Raw genomic sequence first — 21,891 nt, forward strand, 5'->3', positions numbered from 1 at the left:
AAAATTGGGTCCAAACCCAACAGAAACTTCTTGAACCCACCAAAAATTGACCTGAACCCACCAAAAGTGGTTTGAAACCACCAAAAATTGGTCCAAACCCAACAGAAACGTCTTGAAGCCACCAAAAATTGACCTGAAACCACCAAAAATGGGTTGAAACCACCAAAATTTGGTCCTAACCCAACAGAAACGTCCTGAACCCACCAAAAATCGGTTGAACCCACCAAAAATTGGTCCAAACCCAACAGAAACGTCTTGAACCCATCAAAAATTGACCTTAACCCACCAAAAATGGTTTGAAAACCCCAGAAATTGGTCCAAACCCACGGAAATGTCCTGAACCCACCAAAATTTGGTCCAAACCCACCAAAAATGGTTTGAAAGCCCCAAAAATGGTCCCAACCCAACAGAAGGACTGGAAGCCACCAAAAATTGACCTGAACCCACCAAAAATTGGTCCAAACCCAATGGAAACATCTTGAAGCCACCAAAAATTGGTCCAAACCCACCAAAAATGGTTTGAAACTTCCAAAAATTGGTCCAAACCCAACAGAAACGTCTAAAAAGCATCAAAATTGGTTTGAAACCACCAAAAATTGGTCCAAACCCAACAGAAACGTCTTGAAGCCATCAAAAATTGACCTGAAACCACCAAAAATGGGTTGAAACCACCAAAATTTGGTCCCAACCCAACAGAAACGTCTTGAACCCATCAAAAATGGGTTGAAAGCACCAAAAATTGGTCCAAACCCAACAGAAACGTCTTGAACCCACCAAAAATTGACCTGAACCCACCAAAAATGGATGAAACCACCAAAATTGGGTCCAAACCCAACAGAAACTTCTTGAAACCACCAAAAATTGGCCTAAACACGCAAAAAATGGATAAAACCACCAAAAATTGGTGTAAACCTGAAGGAAATGTCTTGAAACCATCAAAAATTGGTCCAAACCCAAGGAAAAGTCTACAAACCACCAAAAATTGACCTAAAGCCACCAAAATTGGTTTGAAAATGCCCAAATTTGGCGTAAATCCAACGGGAAGGTCATGGAACCATCAAAAACTGGGTTGAAACGACCAAAATTTGGTCCAAACACAATGGAAACGTCTTGAAACCACCAAAAGTGGTTTGAAACCACCAAAAATTGGTCCCAACCCAACAGAAACGTCTTGAACCCATCAAAAATTGACCTGAACCCACCAAAAACGGACAAAACCCACCAAAATTTGGTCGAAACCACCAAAACCGAGCGAAACCCACCCAAAACCGCCTCGACCCCGCCCCAAAATCACCGAAAATCACCGAAAATCACCAAAAATCGACGGCGAAACCTCGGAAACGACGGAATTGGGCAAAATCGGCGACGCCGGGAGGATTTTGGGGGATTTTGGGGGATTTTGGAGGATTTTGGAGGATTTTGGGGGGAGGAGCGGCCGCCGCTCGTTTTAGTAGCGAATAAAAAATTTGGGGAGTTTTCCAAATCTTTGGGGTTTTTTGGGGCGATTTCGGCAAAATCCGACGGGCTGGGGCGGAAATTGGAGAGGTTTGGGGGAAATTTGGGGTTTTGGGGTGGTTTCGGTGAAAATTTGGGATTTTTGGGGTGGTTTTGGTGAAGATTTTTGTATTTTTGGGTGATTTTGACCAAAATTTGCTAAATTTGGCCAAAATTTGAGAATTTTGGGGTGCTTTTGACCAAAATTCCAAATTTTTGGGGTGGTTTTCATGAAAATTTGGGGTTTTGGGGTGGTTTTGGTGAAAATTTTTGTATTTTTGGGTGATTTTGGTGAAGATTTTTGCATTTTTGGGTGATTTTGACCAAAATTTGCTAAATTTGGCCAAAATTTGAGAATTTTGGGGTGCTTTTGACCAAAATTCCAAATTTTTGGGGTGGTTTTGGTGAAAATTTGGGATTTTTGGGGTGGTTTTGGTGAAAATTTGGGGGTTTTGGTGAAAATTTTGGCTTCTTGGGGTGATTTTGACCCAAATTTGCTGATTTTGGCCAAATTTTGAGAGATTTGAGGAGGTTTTGACCAAAATTTCATATTTTTGGGGTGTTTTTGATGAAATGTTCATGTTCTGGGGTGGTTTTGACCAAAATTTGTTGATTTTGACCCAAATTTGCTGAGTTTGGCCAAAATTTGAGAAATTTGGGGCGGTTTTGACCAAAATTTCAAATTTTTGGGGTGGTTTTGGTGAAAATTCAATGTTCTGGGGGTGGTTTGGACCAAAATTTGTCAATTTTGACCCAAATTTGCTGGACTTGACCAAAATTTGAGAAATTTGGGGCGGTTTTGACCAAAATTTCAAATTTTTGGGGTGATTTTTTGGAAGTTTTTTGGGTTTTGGGCTGGTTTTGGCCAAATTTTGATGTTTTTGGGGTGGTTTTGACCAAACATTTGAAGTTTTGACCCAAATTTGAGATTTTTGGGGTGGTTTTGACCAAAATTTGGGGATACTGGGAGTGAACTGGGAGGGACTGGGAGTCACTGGGATGAACTGGGCTGAACTGGGAGTGAACTGGGATGAACTGGGAGCAAACTGGGATGAACTGGGATGAACTGGGATGAACTGGGAGTTATTGGGACTGAACTGGGATGAACTGGGAGCAAACTGGGATGAACTGGGATGAACTGGGATGAACTGGGAGTTATTGGGACTGAACTGGGATGAACTGGGAGCAAACTGGGATGAACTGGGATGAACTGGGAGTTATTGGGACTGAACTGGGATGAACTGGGATGAACTGGGAGTTATTGGGACTGAACTGGGATGAACTGGGATGAACTGGGAGTTATTGGGACTGAACTGGGATGAACTGGGAGTGAACTGGGAGGGACTGGGAGTCACTGGGATGAACTGGGAGTGAACTGGGATGAACTGGGAGTTATTGGGACTGAACTGGGATGAACTGGGAGTTACTGGGATGGACTGGGAGGGACTGGGATGAACTGGAAGGGACCGGGAGTGAACTGGGAGGGACTGGGAGGGACTGGGAACAAACTGGGGATGAACTGGGAGTTACTGGGAGTGAACTGGGATGGACTGGGAATACTGGGAGCACTGGGTTGGGGATACTGGGGATACTGGGATGGGTTACTGGGATGGACTGGGAATGAACTGGGAGTGAAGTGGGAGCTACTGGGAGCTACTGGGAGTTACTGGGATGGACTGGAACTGAACTGGGAGTTACTGGGAGTCACTGGGAGTTATGAACTGGGATGAACTGGGAGGGACTGGGATGAACTGGGATGAACTGGGGATGAACTGGGAGGGACTGGGATGAACTGGGAGGGACTGGGAACAAACTGGGAGTGAACTGGGAGTTACTGGGATGGGGATACTGGGATGAACTGGGAGCAAACTGGGAGTTACTGGGATGAACTGGGAGTTACTGGGATGAACTGAGATGAACTGGGAGTTACTGGGATGGGGATACTGGGATGAACTGGGAGCAAACTGGGAGTTACTAGGACTGAACTGGGAGTTACTGGGATGAACTGGGAGTTACTGGGAGTGAACTGGGATGAACTGGGAGTTACTGGGAGTTACTGGGATGAACTGGGAGTTACTGGGAGTTACTGGGATCAACTGGGCTGAACTGGGATGAACTGGGAGTTACTGGGAGTGAACTGGGATGACCTGGGAGTTACTGGGAGCTACTGGGATGAACTGGGATGAACTGGGAGCCGCCAGGGGGCGCCCCCCTCCCGGCACCGCCCCCAGGGCCGGGCGGAAGCGCCTTTTCCCGCCTCACCAAAGGGGCGGGACTTCACCTCCAACGACCAATAGCAGCGTCCTCTCCCTCCTCTCCGGGCGTTGATTGGTTCGCGCGGCGGCGCTCAGCCAATCAGCGCGCGGGGGAGGCGTGGTCGGGACGGAGGCGGCGCCGGAGATCCGCCGTGATATTTTCCCGCCTCACCAAAGGGGGCGGGACTTCACCGCCACCGACCAATAGCAGCGTCCGCTCCCTCCTCTCCGGGTGCTGATTGGTCAACCGGGCGGCGCTCAGCCAATCAGCGCGCGGGGGAGGCGTGGCGTGGGCGAGCGGCGGCGATGGCGGCGGCGCTGAGCGCGGAGGCGGCGCGGGAGATCCGCCGTGAGTCGGGGCCGGGATGGCGCCGAGCGGGGGGAACGCGGCTGCGGAGGGGCTGCGAGAGGGGCTGGAACCGGGCTCGGGCCCCCGCGGGGCCCCGGGAGCCGCTCCCGAGCCGGAGCCTCCGCGGGCGGCCCCGCGCTGCCCCCGCGGCTTGGCTCCCTCGGGCAGCCGAGAGCGGCAAAACCCTCAGGGGTAAAAACATCAACTCGGGGCTTTGCAGTCACTTAAACCCCTCCCAAAAACTCCAAATCCCCTCAGGGGTAAAATCCTCAACTCGGGGCTTTGCAATCACTTAAACCATTCCCAAAAACTCCAAATCCCCTCAGGGGTAAAAGCATCAACTCGGGGATTTCCAGTCACTTAAACCATTCCCAGGAGCTGCAAATCCCCTCAGGGGTAAAATCATCAAATCGGGGATTTCCAGTCACTTAAACCCCTCCCAAAACTTACTCCAAATCCCCTCAGGGGTAAAATCATCAAATCGGGAATTTTTAATCACTTAAACCCCTCCCAAAATTTACTCCAAATCCCCTCAGGGGTAAAATCATCAAATCGGGATTTTTTAATCCCTCAAACCCCTCAGGAATGTTTAAATTTTCAATTTGGGGCTTTTCAATTCCTCAATCCCCTCAGGAATGTTTAAATTTTCAATTTGGGGCTTTTTAATCCCTCAATCCCCTCACAAATATTTAAATTTTCAATTTGGGGATTTTTAATTCCTCAATCTCCTCACAAATGTTTTGAATTCTCAATTTGGGGCTTTTTAGTTGTTCAATCCCCTCACAAATATTTAAATTTTTAATTTGGGGCTTTTCAATCCCTCAGGAATGTTTAATTTTTTTTCCCCCAGGGCTTTTTAATCTCTCAGATTCCTCAGGAATGTTTAAATTTTTGATTTGGGGCTTTTTAATTCTTCAATCCACTCACGAATGTTTGAATTTTTAATTTGGGATTTTTCAATTCCTCATACCCCTCCAAAGATCTCCAAATCTCCTCACGAATGTTTAAGTTTTTTTTCCCCGAGTTTTTCAATCCCTCAATCCCCTCAGGAATTTTTATATTTCCAATTTGGGGCTTTTTAATTCCTCAAAACCCCTCACAAATGTTTAAATTTTTAATTTGGGGTTTTTCAATCCCTCAAACCCTCCCAAAAACTTCAAATCCCCTCACGAATGTTTTAAATTCTCAATTTGGGGCCTTTTAGTTCTTAATCCCCTCACAAATATTTAAATTTTTAATTTGCGGCTTTTCAATCCCTCAGGAATGTTTAATTTTTTTCCCCCAGGGCTTTTTAATCCCTCAATCCCCTCACGAATGTTTAAATTTCCAATTTGGGGCTTTTTGATTCCTCAATCCCCTCACGAATATTTCAATTTTTAATTTGGGGCTTTTTAATCCCTCAATCCCCTCAGGAATGTTTAAATTTTTAATTTGGGGTTTTTAAATCCCTCAAACCCTCCCAGGAGCTCCAATTCCCCTCAGGAATGTTTAAATTTCCAATTTGGGGCTTTTCAATCCCTCAAACCCCTCAGGAATGTTTAAATTTTCACTTTGGGGCTTTTTAACTCCTCGAAACCACTCACAAATGTTTAAATTTCCAATTTGGGGTTTTTCAATCTCTCAAACCCTTCCAAAAACTGTAAATCCCCTCACGAATATTTAAAATTTTCAATTTGGGGCTTTTTAATTCCTCGATCCCCCTCACAAATGTTTGAATTTTTAATTTGGAGCTTTTTAATTCCTCAATCCCCTCACAAATATTTAAATTTTCAATTTGGGGCTTTTAAATCCCTCAGGAAGATTTACATTTCCAATTTGGGGGTTTTCAATCCCTCAGGAATGTTTAAATTTTCAATTTGGGGCTTTTTAATTCTTTAATACTCTCACGAATGTTTGAATTTTTAATTTGGGACTTTTCAATTCCTCAATCCCCCTCATGAATGTTTAAATTTTCAATTTGGGATTTTTCATTCCCTCAAACCCTCCCAGGAGCTCCAATTCCCCTCAGGAATGTTTAAATTTTTAATTTGTCACTTTTTAATCCCTCAAACCCCTCACAAATGTTTAAATTTTTTATTTGGGGCTTTTTAATCCCTCAGGAATGTTTAAATTTTTAATTTGGGACTTTTCAATCCCTCAAACCCCTCACAAATGTTTAAATTTTCAATTTGTGGCTTTTTAATCCCTCAGGAATGTTTAAATTTTTAATTTGAGGCTTTTTAATCCCCCGAACCCCTTGGATTGTTATGGAATTCCCTGGATTTTCTTGGGAATTCCTTGGAATTTTTTTTTTTTTTTTTAATCTCCTGGATGTGTTTGGCAATTCCCTGGATTTTTTTTGGCAATTCCCTGGATTTTTTTAATTTCCTGAATTTTTGTGGGAATTCCCTGATTTTTTTTGGTAATTTCCTGGATTTTCTTGGGAATTCCTTGGAGTTTTTTTTTTTTTTTTAATTTCCTGGATTTTTTTGGAAATTCCCATGATCTTTAAAATTTCCTAGATTTTCTTGATAATTCCCTGGATTTTTAGGAATTTGCTGGATTTTTTTTGCAGAATTCCCTGGATTTTCTTGGGAATTCCTTGGATTTTTTCTTTTAATTTCCTGGATTTTTTTTTTAAATTCCCTGGATTTTTAAAATTTCCTGGATTTTCTTAGGTATTTCCTGGATTTTCTTGATAATTCCCTGGATTTTTAGGAATTCCCTGAATTTTCTTTGCAGTTCCCTGGATTTTCTTGGGAACTCCCTGGATTTTTGTGGGAATTCCTTGGATTTTCTTTGCAATTCCCTGGATTTTCTTTGCAATTCCCTGGATTTTCTTGGCAATTCCTTGATTTTTATGGCAATTCCCTGGATTTTCATGGCAATTCCCTGGATTTTTGCAATTCCTTGAATCCTTTTAGCCAAAAACCTCCCAACCCCCGCTGCGAATCCCTTAAAAACCCTTCCCAGCCCAAATTCCCGCTGGATTTTCCCCAAATTTATTAAATTTATTTTATTTTTTTTGGGAATCGTGTCCGGCAGAGCTGGAGAAATCCAAGGAAAAGTCGCAGCGGGACGGGAACGCCGCCGAGGAAGCGGCAGCCTGCAACCGCCTCGGGGAGATCCTGGCCGAGCACGGTGAGAGATCCCGGAATTTGGGAATGAAAACCGGGAATTCCGACTGGGAATGGGGCTGGGAAACTGGGAATGGGAATGGGAAACTGGGAATGGGCTGGAGAGATCCTGGCCGAGCACGGTGAGAGATCCCGGAATTTGGGAATGAAAACCGGGAATTGCAGCTGGGAATCTGGGAATTCCAACTGGGAATGGGAATGGGAAACTGGGAATGGGAAACTGGGAACTGGGAATGGGAAACTGGGAATGAACTGGGAATGGGAAAGTGGGAATGGGAATGGGCTGGAGAGATCCCGGCCGAGCACGGTGAGAGATCCCGGAATTTGGGAATGAAAACCGGGAATCCCGGAATTCCAACTGGGAATGGGAATGGGAAAGTGGGAATGGGAAACTGGGAATGGGAAAGTGGGAATGGGAAACTGGGAATGGGAAAGTGGGAATGGGAAACTGGGAATGGGCTGGAGAGATCCTGGCCGAGCACGGTGAGAGATCCCGGAATTTGGGAATGAAAACCGGGAATTGCAGCCGGGAATCCGGGAATGGAAACTGGGAATGGGAATGGGAAACTGGGAATGAGAAACTGGGAAACTGGGAATGGGAATGGGCTGGAGAGATCCTGGCCGAGCACGGTGAGAGATCCCGGAATTTGGGAATGAAAACCGGGAATTGCAGCCGGGAATCCGGGAATTCCGACTGGGAATGGGGCTGGGAAACTGGGAATGGGAATGGGAAACTGGGAATGGGGAAACTGGGAATGGGCTGGAGAGATCCTGGCCGAGCACGGTGAGAGATCCCGGAATTTGGGAATGAAAACCGGGAATTGCAGCCGGGAATCCCGGAATTCCGACTGGGAATGGGAATGGGAAACTGGGAATGGGAATGGGGAACTGGGAATGAACTGGGGAACTGGGAATGGGAATGGGAATGGGAATGGGCTGGAGAGATCCTGGCCAAGCACGGTGAGAGATCCCGGAATTTGGGAATTCCAACTGGGAATGGGAATGGGAAACTGGGAATGGGAAATTGGGAATGGGAAACTGGGAATGGGAATGGGAAACTGGGAATGAACTGGGAAACTGGGAATGGGGAAACTGGGAATGGGAAACTGGGAATGGGAAACTGGGAATGGGAAATTGGGAATGGGCTGGAGAGATCGTGGCGGAGCACGGAATTTGGGAATGAAAACCGGGAATTCCAACTGGGAACGGGAATGAGAAACTGGGAATGGGAATGGGAAACTGGGAATGGGAAAGTGGGATCAGGGCTGGGAATTCCGGGATCAGGGTTGGGAATTCCGGGATCAGGGTTGGGAATTCTGGGCTCAGGGCTGGGAATTCTGTGCTCAGGGTTGGAATTTTGGGATCAGGGTTGGAATTTTGGGATCAGGGTTGGGAATCCCGTGCTCAGGGTTGGAATTTTGGGATCAGGGCTGGGAATCCCGTGCTCAGGGTTGGAATTTTGGGATCAGGGCTGGGAATCCCGTGCTCAGGGTTGGGAATTTCAGGATCAGGGTTGGAATTCCGTGCTTGGGGTTGGGATTCCATGCTCAGGGTTGGGAATTTTGGGATCAGGGTTGGAATTCCATGCTCAGGGTTGGGAATTTTGGGATCAGGGTTGGGAATTCCATGCTCAGGGTTGGGAATTTCAGGATCAGGGTTGGAATTCCATGCTTGGGGTTGGGATTCCATGCTCAGGGTTGGGAATTCCATGCTCAGGGTTGGGAATCCCGTGCTCAGGGTTGGAATTTCGGGATCAGGGTTGGGAATTCTGGGCTCAGGGTTGGGAATCCCGTGCTCAGGGTTGGGAATTCCGGGCTCAGGGCTGGGAATTCCGGGCTCAGGGTTGGAATTCCATGCTCAGGGTTGGGAATCCCGTGCTCAGGGTTGGGAATTCCGGGCTCAGGGCTGGGAATTCCGGGCTCAGGGTTGGAATTTCGGGATCAGGGTTGGGAATTCCGTGCTCGGGGTTGGGAATCCCGTGCTCGGGGTTGGGAATTCCATGCTCAGGGTTGGGAATTCCATGCTCAGGGTTGGGAATTTTGGGATCAGGGTTGGAATTCCATGCTCAGGGTTGGGAATTTTGGGATCAGGGTTGGGAATCCCGTGCTCAGGGTTGGAATCCCGTGCTCAGGGTTGGGAATTCCATGCTCAGGGTTGGGAATTCCATGCTCGGGGTTGGGAATCCCATGCTCAGGGTTGGGAATCCCGTGCTCAGGGTTGGGAATTCCATGCTCGGGGTTGGGAATTCCGGGCTCAGGGTTGGAATTTCAGGATCAGGGTTGGAATCCCGTGCTCGGGGTTGGGAATCCCGTGCTCAGGGTTGGGAATTCCATGCTCGGGGTTGGGAATCCCATGCTCAGGGTTGGGAATCCCGTGCTCAGGGTTGGGAATTCCATGCTCCTGCCCCCTCTGGAATTGCAGGCCGTTTTCCGGAGGCGCTGGAGCAGCACCGCCGGGAGCTGCGGCTGCTGCGCGGCGCCGGCGACGCCCTCGGCGCGGCCGTGGCGCACCGCAAGGTGGGCGAGCGCCTGGCCGAGCTGCAGCGCTTCCCCGAGGCCCTGCAGGTGAGGAAAAACGGGAATTTGGGGAATTTCTGGGAATTCCGGGAGGTTTGGGAACGTTACAGGGGGTTTGGAGAATTTTGGGATGGGTTTGGAAAGGGAAAACGGGAAAATCGGGAGCGCTCGGTTGAGGTGTAGCGATTCCCCGAGGCCCTGCAGGTGAGAAAAAATGGGAGTTTTGGGAATTTTTGGGAATGTTGAGAGAGATTTTTGGGAATTTTGGGAATGTTGGAGGGATTTTAGAGGGATTTGGAGGGATTTGGAAGGAGGAAATTGGGAAAACGGGAAAATTGGGAGCGCCCGGTTGAGGTGCAGCGCTTCCCCGAGGCTCTGCAGGTGAGAAAAAATGGAATTTTGGGAATTTTTGGGAATTTTGGGAGTTTTGGGAATGTTGAGAGAGATTTTTGGGAATTTTGGGGAGTTTTGGGAATGTTAGAGGGGGTTTGGAGGGGTTTGGGATGGGTTTGGAAAGGGAAAACGGGAAAATTGGGAGCGCCCGGTTGAGGTGCAGCGCTTCCCCGAGGCCCTGCAGGTGAGAAAAAATGGGAATTTTGGGAATTTTTGGGAATGTTGAGAGAGATTTTTGGGAGTTTTGGGAATGTTGGAGGGAATTTAGAGGGATTTGGAGGGATTTGGAAGGAGGAAATTGGGAAAATGGGAAAATCGGGAACGCCCGGTTGAGGTGCAGCGCTTCCCCGAGGCCCTGCAGGTGAGAAAAAATGGAATTTTGGGAATTTTTGGGAATTTTGGAAATTTTTGGGAATGTTAAAAGAGATTTTTGGGAATTTTTGGAGTGTTGGAGGGATTTTAGAGGGATTTGGGGGGATTTGGAGGGATTTGGAAGGAGGAAAATTGGGAAAATGGGAAAATCGGGAGCGCCCAGTTGAGGTGCAGCAATTCCACGAGGCCCTGCAGGTGAGAAAAAATGGGAATTTTGGGAATTTTTGGGAGTGTTGAGAGAGATTTTTGGGAATTTTGGGATGTTGGAGGGAATTTAGAGGGATTTGGAGGGATTTGGAAGGAGGAAAATTGGGAAAATGGGAAAATCGGGAGCGCCCGGTTGAGGTGCAGCGCTTCCCCGAGGCCCTGCAGGTGAGAAAAAATGGAATTTTGGGAATTTTTGGGAATGTTGAGAGAGATTTTTGGGAGTTTTGGGAATGTTGGAGGGAATTTAGAGGGATTTGGAGGGATTTGGAAGGAGGAAATTGGGAAAATGGGAAAATCGGGAGCGCCCGGTTGAGGTGCAGCGCTTCCCCGAGGCCCTGCAGGTGAGAAAAAAATGGAATTTTGGGAATTTTTGGGAATTTTGGAAATTTTTGGGAATGTTGAGAGAGATTTTTGGGAATTTTGGGAATGTTGGAGGTATTTTAGAGGGATTTGGGGGGATTTGGAGGGATTTGGAAGGAGGAAATTGGAATAATGGGAAAATCAGGAGCGCCCGGTTGAGGTGCAGCGCTTCCCCGAGGCTCTGCAGGTGAGAAAAAATGGGAATTTTGGGAATTTTTGGGAGTTTTGGCAATGTTGAGAGAGATTTTTGGGAATTTTGGGATGTTGGAGGGAATTTAGAGAGATTTGGAGGGATTTGGAAGGAGGAAAATTGGGAAAATGGGAAAATTGGGAACGCCCGGTTGAGGTGCAGCGCTTCCCCGAGGCTCTGCAGGTGAGAAAAAATGGGAATTTTGGGAATTTTTGGGAATGTTGAGAGAGATTTTTGGGAATTTTGGGAATGTTGGAGGGAATTTAGAGGGATTTGGAGGGATTTGGAAGTAGGAAAATTGGGAAAATGGGAAAATCGGGAACGCCCGGTTGAGGTGCAGCGCTTCCCCAAGGCCCTGCAGGTGAGAAAAAATGGGAGTTTTGGGAATTTTTGGGAGTTTTGGGAATGTTGAGAGAGATTTTTGGGAATTTTTCAGAGTTTTGGAATGTTAGAGGGGTTTGGAGAATTTTGGGATGGGTTTGGAAAGGGAAAACGGGAAAATCGGGAGCGCCCGGTTGAGGTGCAGCGCTTCCCTGAGGCCCTGCAGGTGAGAAAAAATGGAATTTTGGGAATTTTTGGGAATGTTGAGAGAGATTTTTGGGAGTTTTGGGATGTTGGAGGTATTTTAGAGGGATTTGGGGAGATTTGGAGGGAATTTGGAAGGAGGAAAATTGGAATAATGGGAAAATCGGGAGCGCCCGGTTGAGGTGCAGCGCTTCCACGAGGCCCTGCAGGTGAGAAAAAATGGAATTTTGGGAATTTTTGGGAGTTTTGGCAATGTTGAGAGAGATTTTTGGGAATTTTGGGAATGTTGGAGGTATTTTGGAGGGATTTGGGGGGATTTGGAGGGATTTGGAAGGAGGAAATTGGAATAATGGGAAAATCGGGAACACCCGGTTGAGGTGCAGCACTTCCCCGAGGCTCTGCAGGTGAGAAAAAAATGGAATTTTTTTTTGAATTTTTGGGAATTCTGGGGAATTTTGGGAATGCTGGAGAGGTTCCCTGAGGCCCTGGATGTGAGGGAGAATCAATTTTCCCAATTTCCCATTTTTTCCCCCCATTTTCTGTGCAGCACCAGTGGCAGCGCCTGGTTCAGGACTCAAAATTTCCCAATTTTTCCCAATTTTCTCCCACTTTTTCCCCAATTCTCTCTCAATTTTTCCCAATTTTCTCCCAATTTTCATTGAATTTTCCCCCAAATTTCCCCCAATTTTCCCTGAATTCTCTCCCAATTTTCTGCCCATTTCCTCCCAATTTTTCTCAATTTCCTCCCATTTTACTTCCATTTTTCCCCAAATTTCCCCCAATCTTTCCTCCAATTTTTTCCCAGTTCCTCCCCATTTTTCCCCAATTTCTCCTGAATTTTCCCCAAATTTTCTCCCAATTTCCCCCCATTTTCCCCCCAGTTTTCCTCCAATTCTCACCCAATTTCCCCCAAATTTTCCCCAATTTTCCCTGAATTCTCTCCCAGTTTTTTCCCAATTTCTCCCAATTTTCCCCTGAATTCTCTCCCAACCTTGTCTCTATTTCCTCCCCATTTTTTTCAATTTTCTCCAAATTTTCTCCAAATTTCTCCCGTTTTTTCCCAATTTCTCCCAAATTTACCCCATTTTCCCCCCAAATTTCCCCAATTTCTCCCCAATTTTCCCCGAATTCTCTCCCAATTTTGTCTCTTATTTCCTCCCCATTTTTCTCAATTTTCTCTGATTTTCTCCCAATTTTTCCCCCTTTTTTCCCATTTCTAACCAAATTCCCATTTTTTCCCCATTCCCAATTTCTCCCAATTTCCCCCCAAATTCTCTTCCCATTTCCTCCCCATTTTTCTCAATTTTCTTTGAATTTTCTCCAAAATTCTCCTGTTTTTTCCCATTTTTTTCCCAATTTCTTCCAATTTTTCTCAAATTTCCCCCCAAATTTCGCCCAATTTCTCCCAATTTTCCCCCAAATTTTCCCCAATCCTCCCTGAATTCTCTCCCCATTTCCTCCCCATTTTTCTCAATTTTCTTTGAATTTTCGCTGAATTTCTCCCATTTTTTCCCAATTTCTTCCAATTTTTCTCCAATTTCCCCACAAATTTTCCCCAATTTCTCCCAATTTCCCCCAAGTTTCCCCCATTTTCCCCCAAATTTCCCCCAAGTTTCCCCCATTTTCCCTCAAATTCTCTCCCCATTTCCTCCCCATTGTTCTCAATTTTCTCCAAATTTTCTCCAAATTTCCCCCAGCTTTTTTTCCCAATTTTTCCCAATTTCCCCCCAAATTTTCCCCCAATTTTCCCCCAAATTTCCCCCAAGATCTCTCCCAATCTTGTCTCTATTCCCTCCCCATTTTTCTCAATTTTCTCTGATTTTCTCCCAATTTTCCCCCCTTTTTTCCCATTTCCCCCCATTTTTTTCCCATTTTTAACCAAATTCCCATTTTTTCCCCATTCCCAATTTCTCCCAATTTCCCCCCAAATTTCCCCCAAGATCTCTCCCAACCTTGTCTCTATTTCCTCCCCATTTTTCTCAATTTTCTTCGCATTTTCTCCGAATTTTCTCCGAATTTCTCCCAATTTTTTCCCAAATTCCCCCATTTTTTTTCCCCATTTTCCCATTTTTAACCAAATTCCCGTTTTTTCTCCCCATTTTCCAGCACCAGCGGCAGCACCTGCTGGGGGCTCGGCGCCTCGGCGACGCCGTGGAGCAGCAGCGCCTGGGCCAGGGCTCAGCATTGCCCAATTTTCCCCAATTTTCCCCAATTTTCTCCCAATTTTCTCCCAATTTCTCACAATTTTCCAAATTTCCCATTTCCTCCCAATTTTCCTCCAGTTTTCCCCCAAATTTCTCCAAATTTCTCCCAATTTTCCCCTAAATTTTCCCCATTTTCCCTCAAATTCTCTCCCCATTTCCTCCCCATTTTTCTCAATTTTCTCCAAATTTTTTCCAAATTTCCCCGTTTTTTTTCCCCAATTTTTCCCATTTTTCCCCAATTTCTTCCAATTTTCCCCCAAATTTTCCCCCAATTTTTCCCCAATTTCCCCAAGATCTCTCCCAATCTTGTCTCTATTTCCTCCCCATTTTTATCAATTTTCTTCGCATTTTCTCCGAATTTCTCCCAATTTTTTCCCATTTTTAACCAAATTCCCATTTTTTCCCCATTCCCAATTTCTCCCAATTCCCCCCCAAAATTCCTCCAATTTCCCACAAATTCTCTCCCCATTCCCTCCCCATTTTTCTCAATTTTCTTCGCATTTTCTCCGAATTTTCTCCGAATTTCTCCCAATTTTTTCCCAAATTCCCCCATTTTTTTTCCCCATTTTCCCATTTTTAACCAAATTCCCGTTTTTTCTCCCCATTTTCCAGCACCAGCGGCAGCACCTGCTGGGGGCTCGGCGCCTCGGCGACGCCGTGGAGCAGCAGCGCCTGGGCCAGGGCTCAGCATTGCCCAATTTTCCCCAATTTTCTCCCAATTTTCTCCCAATTTCTCACAATTTTCCAAATTTCCCATTTCCCCCCAATTTTCCTCCAGTTTTCCCCCAAATTTCTCCCAATTTCCCCCAATTTTCCCCATTTTCCCTCAAATTCTCTCCCCATTTCCTCCCCATTTTTCTCAATTTTCTTTGAATTTTTTCCAAATTTCCCCCTGGTTTTTTTCCCAATTTTTCCCATTTTTTCCCAATTTCCCCCCAAATTTTCCCCCAATTTTCCCCCAATTTTCCCCATGATCTCTCCCAATCTTGTCTCTATTTCCTCCCCATTTTTCTCAATTTTCTCCGAATTTTCTCCGAATTTTCTCCGAATTTCTCCCGGTTTTCTCCCAGATTTCTCCCAATTCCCCCCATTTTTAACCAATTTATGATTTTTAACCAAATTCCCGTTTTTTCTCCCCATTTTTCCAGCACCAGCGGCAGCACCTGCTGGGGGCTCGGCGCCTCGGCGACGCCGTGGAGCAGCAGCGCGCCTGGGCCACCATCGGCCGCACCTTCCTGCTCATGGCCGAGGCCCCGGAATTCCCGGAATTCCCGGAATTCCCGGAATTCCCGGAAATCCCGGAGAGCCCCGAGCCAGCCGAGGGCACCTCGGGAAATTCGGGAATTCCCGGGAATGCGGCGCTGCGCCGGGCGCTGGCGGCGTTCCAGAGCAGCCTGGACATCGTGGACACGCAGCTGGAAGGTGCCGACCCGGGGGATTTTGGGGAATTTTGGGGATTTTTGGGGATTTTTGGGAATTTTTTCGGGGATTTTGGAGAATTTTCCAGGAATTTTTGGGAATTTTTTGGGAATTTTTGGGTTTTTTTATGTGGCATTCCAAAGCAGCCTGGACATCGTGGAGATGCAGCTGGAAGGTGCCAATCCAGGGGATTTTGGGAATTTTGGGAATTTTTGGGGATTTTTGGGGATTTTTGGGAATTTTTTGGGGATTTTTGTGAATTTTCCAGGGATTTTTGGGGATTTTTGGGGTTTTTTTGCGAATTTTTTGGGAATTTTTGGGTTTTTTTGGGGCGGCGTTCCAGAGCAGCCTGGACATCGTGGAGACGCAGCTGGAAGGTGCCGACCCGGGGGATTTTGGGGAATTTTGGGGATTTCGGGAATTTTTGGGAATTTTTTCGGGGATTTTGGAGAATTTTCCAGGAATTTTTGGGAATTTTTTGGGAATTTTTGGGTTTTTTTATGTGGCATTCCAAAGCAGCCTGGACATCGTGGAGATGCAGCTGGAAGGTGCCAATCCAGGGGATTTTGGGAATTTTGGGAATTTTTGGGGATTTTTGGGGATTTTTGGGAATTTTCCAGGAATTTTGGGGAATTTTCCAGGGATTTTAGGGAATTTTTTGGGGTTTTTGCGAATTTTTTTGGAATTTTTGGGTTTTTTTGGGGCGGCGTTCCAGAGCAGCCTGGACATTGTGGAGACACAGCTGGAAGGTGCCAGTCCGGGGGATTTGGGGAATTTTGGGGATTTTGGGGATTTTTCCAGGAATTTTGGGGAATTTTCCAGGGATTTTGGGGAATTTTCCAGGAATTTTTGTGAATTTTTTGGGAATTTTTGGGTTTTTTTGGGGCGGCGTTCCAGAGCAGCCTGGACATCGTGGACACGCAGCTGGAAGGTGCCGACCCGGGGGATTTTCAGGAATTTTGGGGATTTTTGGGGATTTTTCCAGGAATTTTGGGGAATTTTCCAGGGATTTTAGGGAATTTTTTGGGGTTTTTGCGAATTTTTTGGGGATTTTTAGGGTTTTTTGTGTGGCATTCCAAAGCAGCCTGGACATCGTGGACACGCAGCTGGAAGGTGCCAACCCCAGGGATTTTGGGAATTTTGGGGATTTTTGGGGATTTTTGGGGATTTTTGGGGATTTTTGGGGATTTTTGGGGATTTTTGGGAATTTTCCAGGGATTTTTTGGGGATTTTTGGGGTTTTTTGTGTGGCATTCCAGAGGAGCCTGGACATTGTGGAGATGCAGCTGGAAGGTGCCAATCCAGGGGATTTTGGGAATTTTGGGAATTTTTGGGGATTTTTGGGGATTTTTGGGAATTTTTGGGAATTTTTTCGGGGATTTTTGTGAATTTTCCAGGGATTTTTGGGAATTTTCCAGGAATTTTGGTGGATTTTCCAGGGATTTTTGGCAATTTTTGGGGTTTTTTTGGGGCGGCGTTCCAGAGCAGCCTGGACATCGTGGAGACGCAGCTGGAAGGTGCCAATCCAGGGGATTTTTTTGGGGAATTTTGGGAATTTTTGGGGATTTTTGGGAATTTTCCAGGATTTTTTGTGAATTTTCCAGGGATTTTAGGGAAGTTTTTGAGGGTTTTGGGGAATTTTTTTGGAATTTTTGGGTTTTTTTGGGGCGGCATTCCAGAGTAGCCTGGACATCGTGGACACGCAGCTGGAAGGTGCCAATCCGGGGGATTTTGGGGAATTTTGGGAATTTTTGGGGATTTTGGGAATTTTTTGGGGATTTTTGTGAATTTTCCAGGGATTTTTGGGAATTTTTGGGGTTTTTTGGGAATTTTCCAGGAATTTTTGCGAATTTCTTGGGGATTTTTGGGAATTTTCCAGGAATTTTGGGGAATTTTCCAGGGATTTTTGGGAATTTTTGGGTTTTTTTGGGGAATTTTTTTGGAATTTTTGGGTTTTTTTGGGTGGCATTCCAGAGCAGCCTGGACATCGTGGACACGCAGCTGGAAGGTGCCAACCCGGGGGATTTTGGGGAATTTTGCGGAAAATTTGGGGATTTTGGGGGATTTTTTGGGGATTTTGGGGAATTTTTCAGGAATTTTTACGAATTTTTTGGGAATTTTTGGGGTTTTTTGTGTGGCATTCCAAAGCAGCCTGGACATTGTGGAGATGCAGCTGGAAGGTGCCGACCCGGGGGATTTTTTGGGATTTTTGGGAATTTTTGGGGATTTTGGGGAATTTTCCAGGGATTTTGGGGAATTTTTGGGGTTTTTTGGGGAATTTTTTGGGAATTTTCGGGTTTTTTTGGGGCAGCGTTCCAGAGCAACCTGGACATCGTGGAGACGCAGCTGGAAGGTGCCAACCCCGGGGATTTTGGGAATTTTTGGGAATTTTTTGGGAGAATTTTGGAATTTTGGGAGAATTTGAGTGGTTTTGGAGGAATTTTTGGGATTTTTTTGGGAGTTTTTAGAGGTTTTTTGGGATTTGGGGATGATGCCGCCTCTTCCCGGCATTTCCCATCCCAAATCCCCAAATTCCCATCCCAAATCCCCAAATTCTGATCCCAAATCCCAAAATTCCAAAATTCCAGATCTGAAATACCAAAATTCCAATCCCAAATTCCCAAATTTTGATCTCAGATTCCCAAATTCCCAATTCCAAGTCCTGCATTTCTGATCCCAAATCCCCGGATTTCGATCCCAAATTCCCAATCCCAAATCCCCAAATTTTACTCTCAAATCCAGGAATTTTGACCCCAAATACCCAAATTTCGATCCCAAATTCCCAAAATTCCCATCCCAAAACCCCAAATTCTGATCCCAAATCCCCAAATCCCAAAATTCCATATCCCAATTCCCAAATTCCCAAAATTCCTGATCCCAAATCCCAAAATTCAGATCTCAAATTCCCAAAATTCCCAAAATTCCCATCCCAAATCCCCAAATTTTGATCCCAAATCCCAAAATTCCCAAAATTCCCCATCCCAAATCCCCAAATTCTGATCCCAGTTCCTGGAATTTTGATCCCGAATCCTGGAATTTCAATCCCAGATTCCCAATCCCAAATCCTGGAATTCCTGGAATTTGGGGATTTCGGATCTGAAATTTTGAGAATTTGGGGAATTTTTGGGATTTGGGATCAGCCACGTCCCATTCTGATCCCAGTTCCTGGAATTTTCATCCTGAATCTGGGAATTTCAATCCCAAATCCCCAAATTTTCTTCCAAAATCCGGGAATTTTGCTCCCAAATCCCAAAATTCCAGATCCCAAATCCCAAATTTCTGATCCCAAATCCCAAAATTCCCAAAATTCCCATCCCAAATCCCCAGATCCCAAATCCTGGAATTTTCATCCTGAATCTGAGAATTTCAATCCCAAATCCCCAAATTTCCTTCCCAAATCCGGGAATTTTGCTCCCAAATCCCCAAATTCCTAAAATTCCAGATCCCAAATCCCGGAATTCCGATCCCGAATCCCAAATCCTGGAATTTGGCTCGCAAACCGCAGAATTCTCATCGAAAAACCCCAAAATTTGGGCTCCAAATCCGGGAATTTCGGTCCCAAATCCCCAAATCTCGATCCCAAATCCCCAAATCCCAAAATTCCATATCCCAAATCCCAAAATTCCCAAAATTCCCAAAATTCCCATCCCAAATCCCCAAATTCTGATCCCAAATCCCCAAATTCCCAAATTTCCCATCCCAAATCCCCAAATTTCCCATCCCAAATCCCCAAATTTCGATCCCAAAATTCCCATCCCAAATCCCCAGATCCCAAATCCTGGAATTTTCATCCTGAATCTGAGAATTTCAATCCCAAATCCCCAAATTTTCTTCCCAAATCCGGGAATTTCGACCCCCAAATCCCCAAATTTTGCTCCCAAATCCCCAAATTCCCAAAATTCCAGATCCCAAATCCCGGAATTCCGATCCCAAATCCCAAATCCTGGAATTTGGCTCGCAAACCGCAGAATTCTCATCGGAAAAACCCCCAAATTTGGACTCCAAATCCGGGAATTTTGCCCCCAAATCCCAAAATCCCAAAATTCCCAAATTTCCCAAAATTCCCATCCCAAATCCCCAAATTCTGATCCCAAATCCCCAAATTCCCAAATTTCCCATCCCAAATCCCCAAATTTCGATCCCAAATTTCCCATCCCAAATCCCCAGATCCCAAATCCTGGAATTTTCGTCCTGAATCTGGGAATTTCAATCCCAAATCCCCAAATTTTCTTCCAAAATCCAGGAATTTTGACCCCAAATCCCAAAATTCCAGATCCCAAATCCCAAATTTCAGATCCCAAATCCCAAAATTCCCAAAATTCCCATCCCAAATCCCCAGATCCCAAATCCTGGAATTTTCATCCTGAATCTGAGAATTTCAATCCCAAATCCCCAAATTTCCTTCCCAAATCCGGGAATTTTGCTCCCAAATCCCCAAATTCCTAAAATTCCAGATCCCAAATCCCGGAATTCCGATCCCAAATCCCAAATCCTGGAATTTGGTTCGCAAACCGCAGAATTCTCATCGAAAAACCCCAAAATTTGGACTCCAAATCCGGGAATTTCGCTCCCAAATCCGGGAATTTCGCTCCCAAATCCGGGAATTTCGCCCCCAAATGCCCAAATCTCGATCCCAAATCCGGGAATTCCCGGAATTCCCAAAATTCCCGATCCCAAATCCCCAAATTCTGATCCCAAATCCCCAAATCCCAAAACTCCAGATCCCAAATCCCAAAATTCCAGATCCCAAATCCCAAAATTCCATATCCCAAAATTCCCAAAATTCCCAAAATTCAGATCCCAAATCGCCAAATTCTGATCCCAAATCCCCAAATCCCAAAATTCCATATCCCAATTCCCAAATTCCCAAAATTCTTGATCCCAAATCCCCAAATTCTGATCCCAAATCCCAAAATTCCGATCCCAAATTCCCAAATTCCCAAAATTCCAGATCCCAAATCCCCAAATTCTGATCCCAGTTCCTGGAATTTTGATCCCGAATCCTGGAATTTCAATCCCAGATTCCCAATCCCAAATCCTGGAATTCCTGGAATTTGGGGATTTCGGATCTGGAATTTTGAGAATTTTGGGAATTTTTGGGATTTGGGATCAGCCACGTCCCATTCTGATCCCAAATCCTGGAATTTTCATCCTGAATCTGGGAATTTCAATCCCAAATCCCCAAATTTTCTTCCAAAATCCAGGAATTTTGACCCCAAATCCCAAAATTCCAGATCCCAAATCCCAAATTCCAGATCCCAAATCCCAAAATTCCCAAAATTCCCATCCCAAATCCCCAGATCCCGAATCCTGGAATTTTCATCCTGAATCTGAGAATTTCGATCCCAAATCCCCAAATTTCCTTCCCAAATCCGGGAATTTTGACCCCCAAATCCGGGAATTTTGCTCCCAAATCCCAAAATTCCCAAAATTCCAGATCCCAAATCCCCAAATCCTGGAATTTGGCTCGCAAACCGCAGAATTCTCATCGGAAAAACCCCCAAATTTGGACTCCAAATCCGGGAATTTCGCTCCCAAATCCCCAAATCTCGATCCCAAATCCCCAAATCCCAAAATTCCATATGCCAAATCCCAAATTTCCCAAATTTCCCAAAATTGCCATCCCAAATCCCCAAATTCTGATCCCAAATCCCCAAATTCCCAAATTTCCCATCCCAAATCCCCAAATTTCGATCCCAAAATTCCCATCCCAAATCCCCAGATCCCAAATCCTGGAATTTTCGTTCTGAATCTGAGAATTTCAATCCCAAATCCCCAAATTTCCTTCCCAAATCCGGGAATTTTGATCCCAAATCCCCAAATTCCCAAAATTCCAGATCCCAAATCCCGGAATTCCGATCCCAAATCCCAAATCCTGGAATTTGGCTCGCAAACCGCAGAATTCTCATCGGAAAAACCCCCAAATTTGGCCTCCAAATCCGGGAATTTCGCTCCCAAATCCAGGAATTTCGCTCCCAAATCCGGGAATTTCGCTCCCGAATCCCGGAATTCCCGGAATTCCCGCTGTCATTCCCGATTTTCCAGGCGTGGTGCCGCCCCGGGAGCTGCTGCGGATGCGGAGCCGCCTCCTCCCGGCACTGCCCATCCCAAATTCCCAAAATTCCCAAAATTCCCAAATCCCCAAATTCCATATGCCAAATCCCCAAATTCTGATCCCAAATCCCAAATTTCCCAAAATTCCAGATCCCAAATCCCAAAATTCCCAAAATTCCTGATCCCAAATCCCAAATTCAGATCCCAAATCCCAAAATTCCCAAAATTCCCATCCCAAATCCCCAGATCCCAAATCCTGGAATTTTCGTCCTGAATCTGAGAATTTCGATCCCAAATCCCCAAATTTTCTTCCCAAATCCGGGAATTTTGCTCCCAAATCCCAAAATCCCCCAAAGTTCCAGATCCCAAATCCCGGAATTCCGATCCCAAATCCCAAATCCTGGAATTCGGCTCGCAAACCGCAGAATTCTCATCGGA

At 45.6% G+C, this 21,891-nt stretch overlaps 1 protein-coding gene across 1 annotated transcript in view; it reads left to right on the plus strand.

Moving 5' to 3' along the window:
• The first annotated feature begins 4,019 nt into the window (after positions 1–4,019).
• The window catches only part of LOC146768510 (tonsoku-like protein), a 59,998-nt gene continuing 42,126 nt past the window's right edge, over positions 4,020–21,891 (plus strand). Inside the window, exons 1-5 of the mRNA XM_085561734.1 lie at positions 4,020–4,098; positions 7,123–7,218; positions 9,636–9,778; positions 15,130–15,403; positions 21,445–21,494. Coding sequence (XP_085417860.1) covers positions 4,056–4,098; positions 7,123–7,218; positions 9,636–9,778; positions 15,130–15,403; positions 21,445–21,494 — 606 coding nt within the window. The 5' untranslated portion in view covers positions 4,020–4,055. The remainder of the gene's footprint in view (positions 4,099–7,122; positions 7,219–9,635; positions 9,779–15,129; positions 15,404–21,444; positions 21,495–21,891) is intronic.

This window comes from Lonchura striata, chromosome 2 (assembly GCF_050655825.1).
Source record: "Lonchura striata isolate lonStrDom1 chromosome 2, ASM5065582v1, whole genome shotgun sequence".
NCBI lineage: Eukaryota > Metazoa > Chordata > Aves > Passeriformes > Estrildidae > Lonchura > Lonchura striata.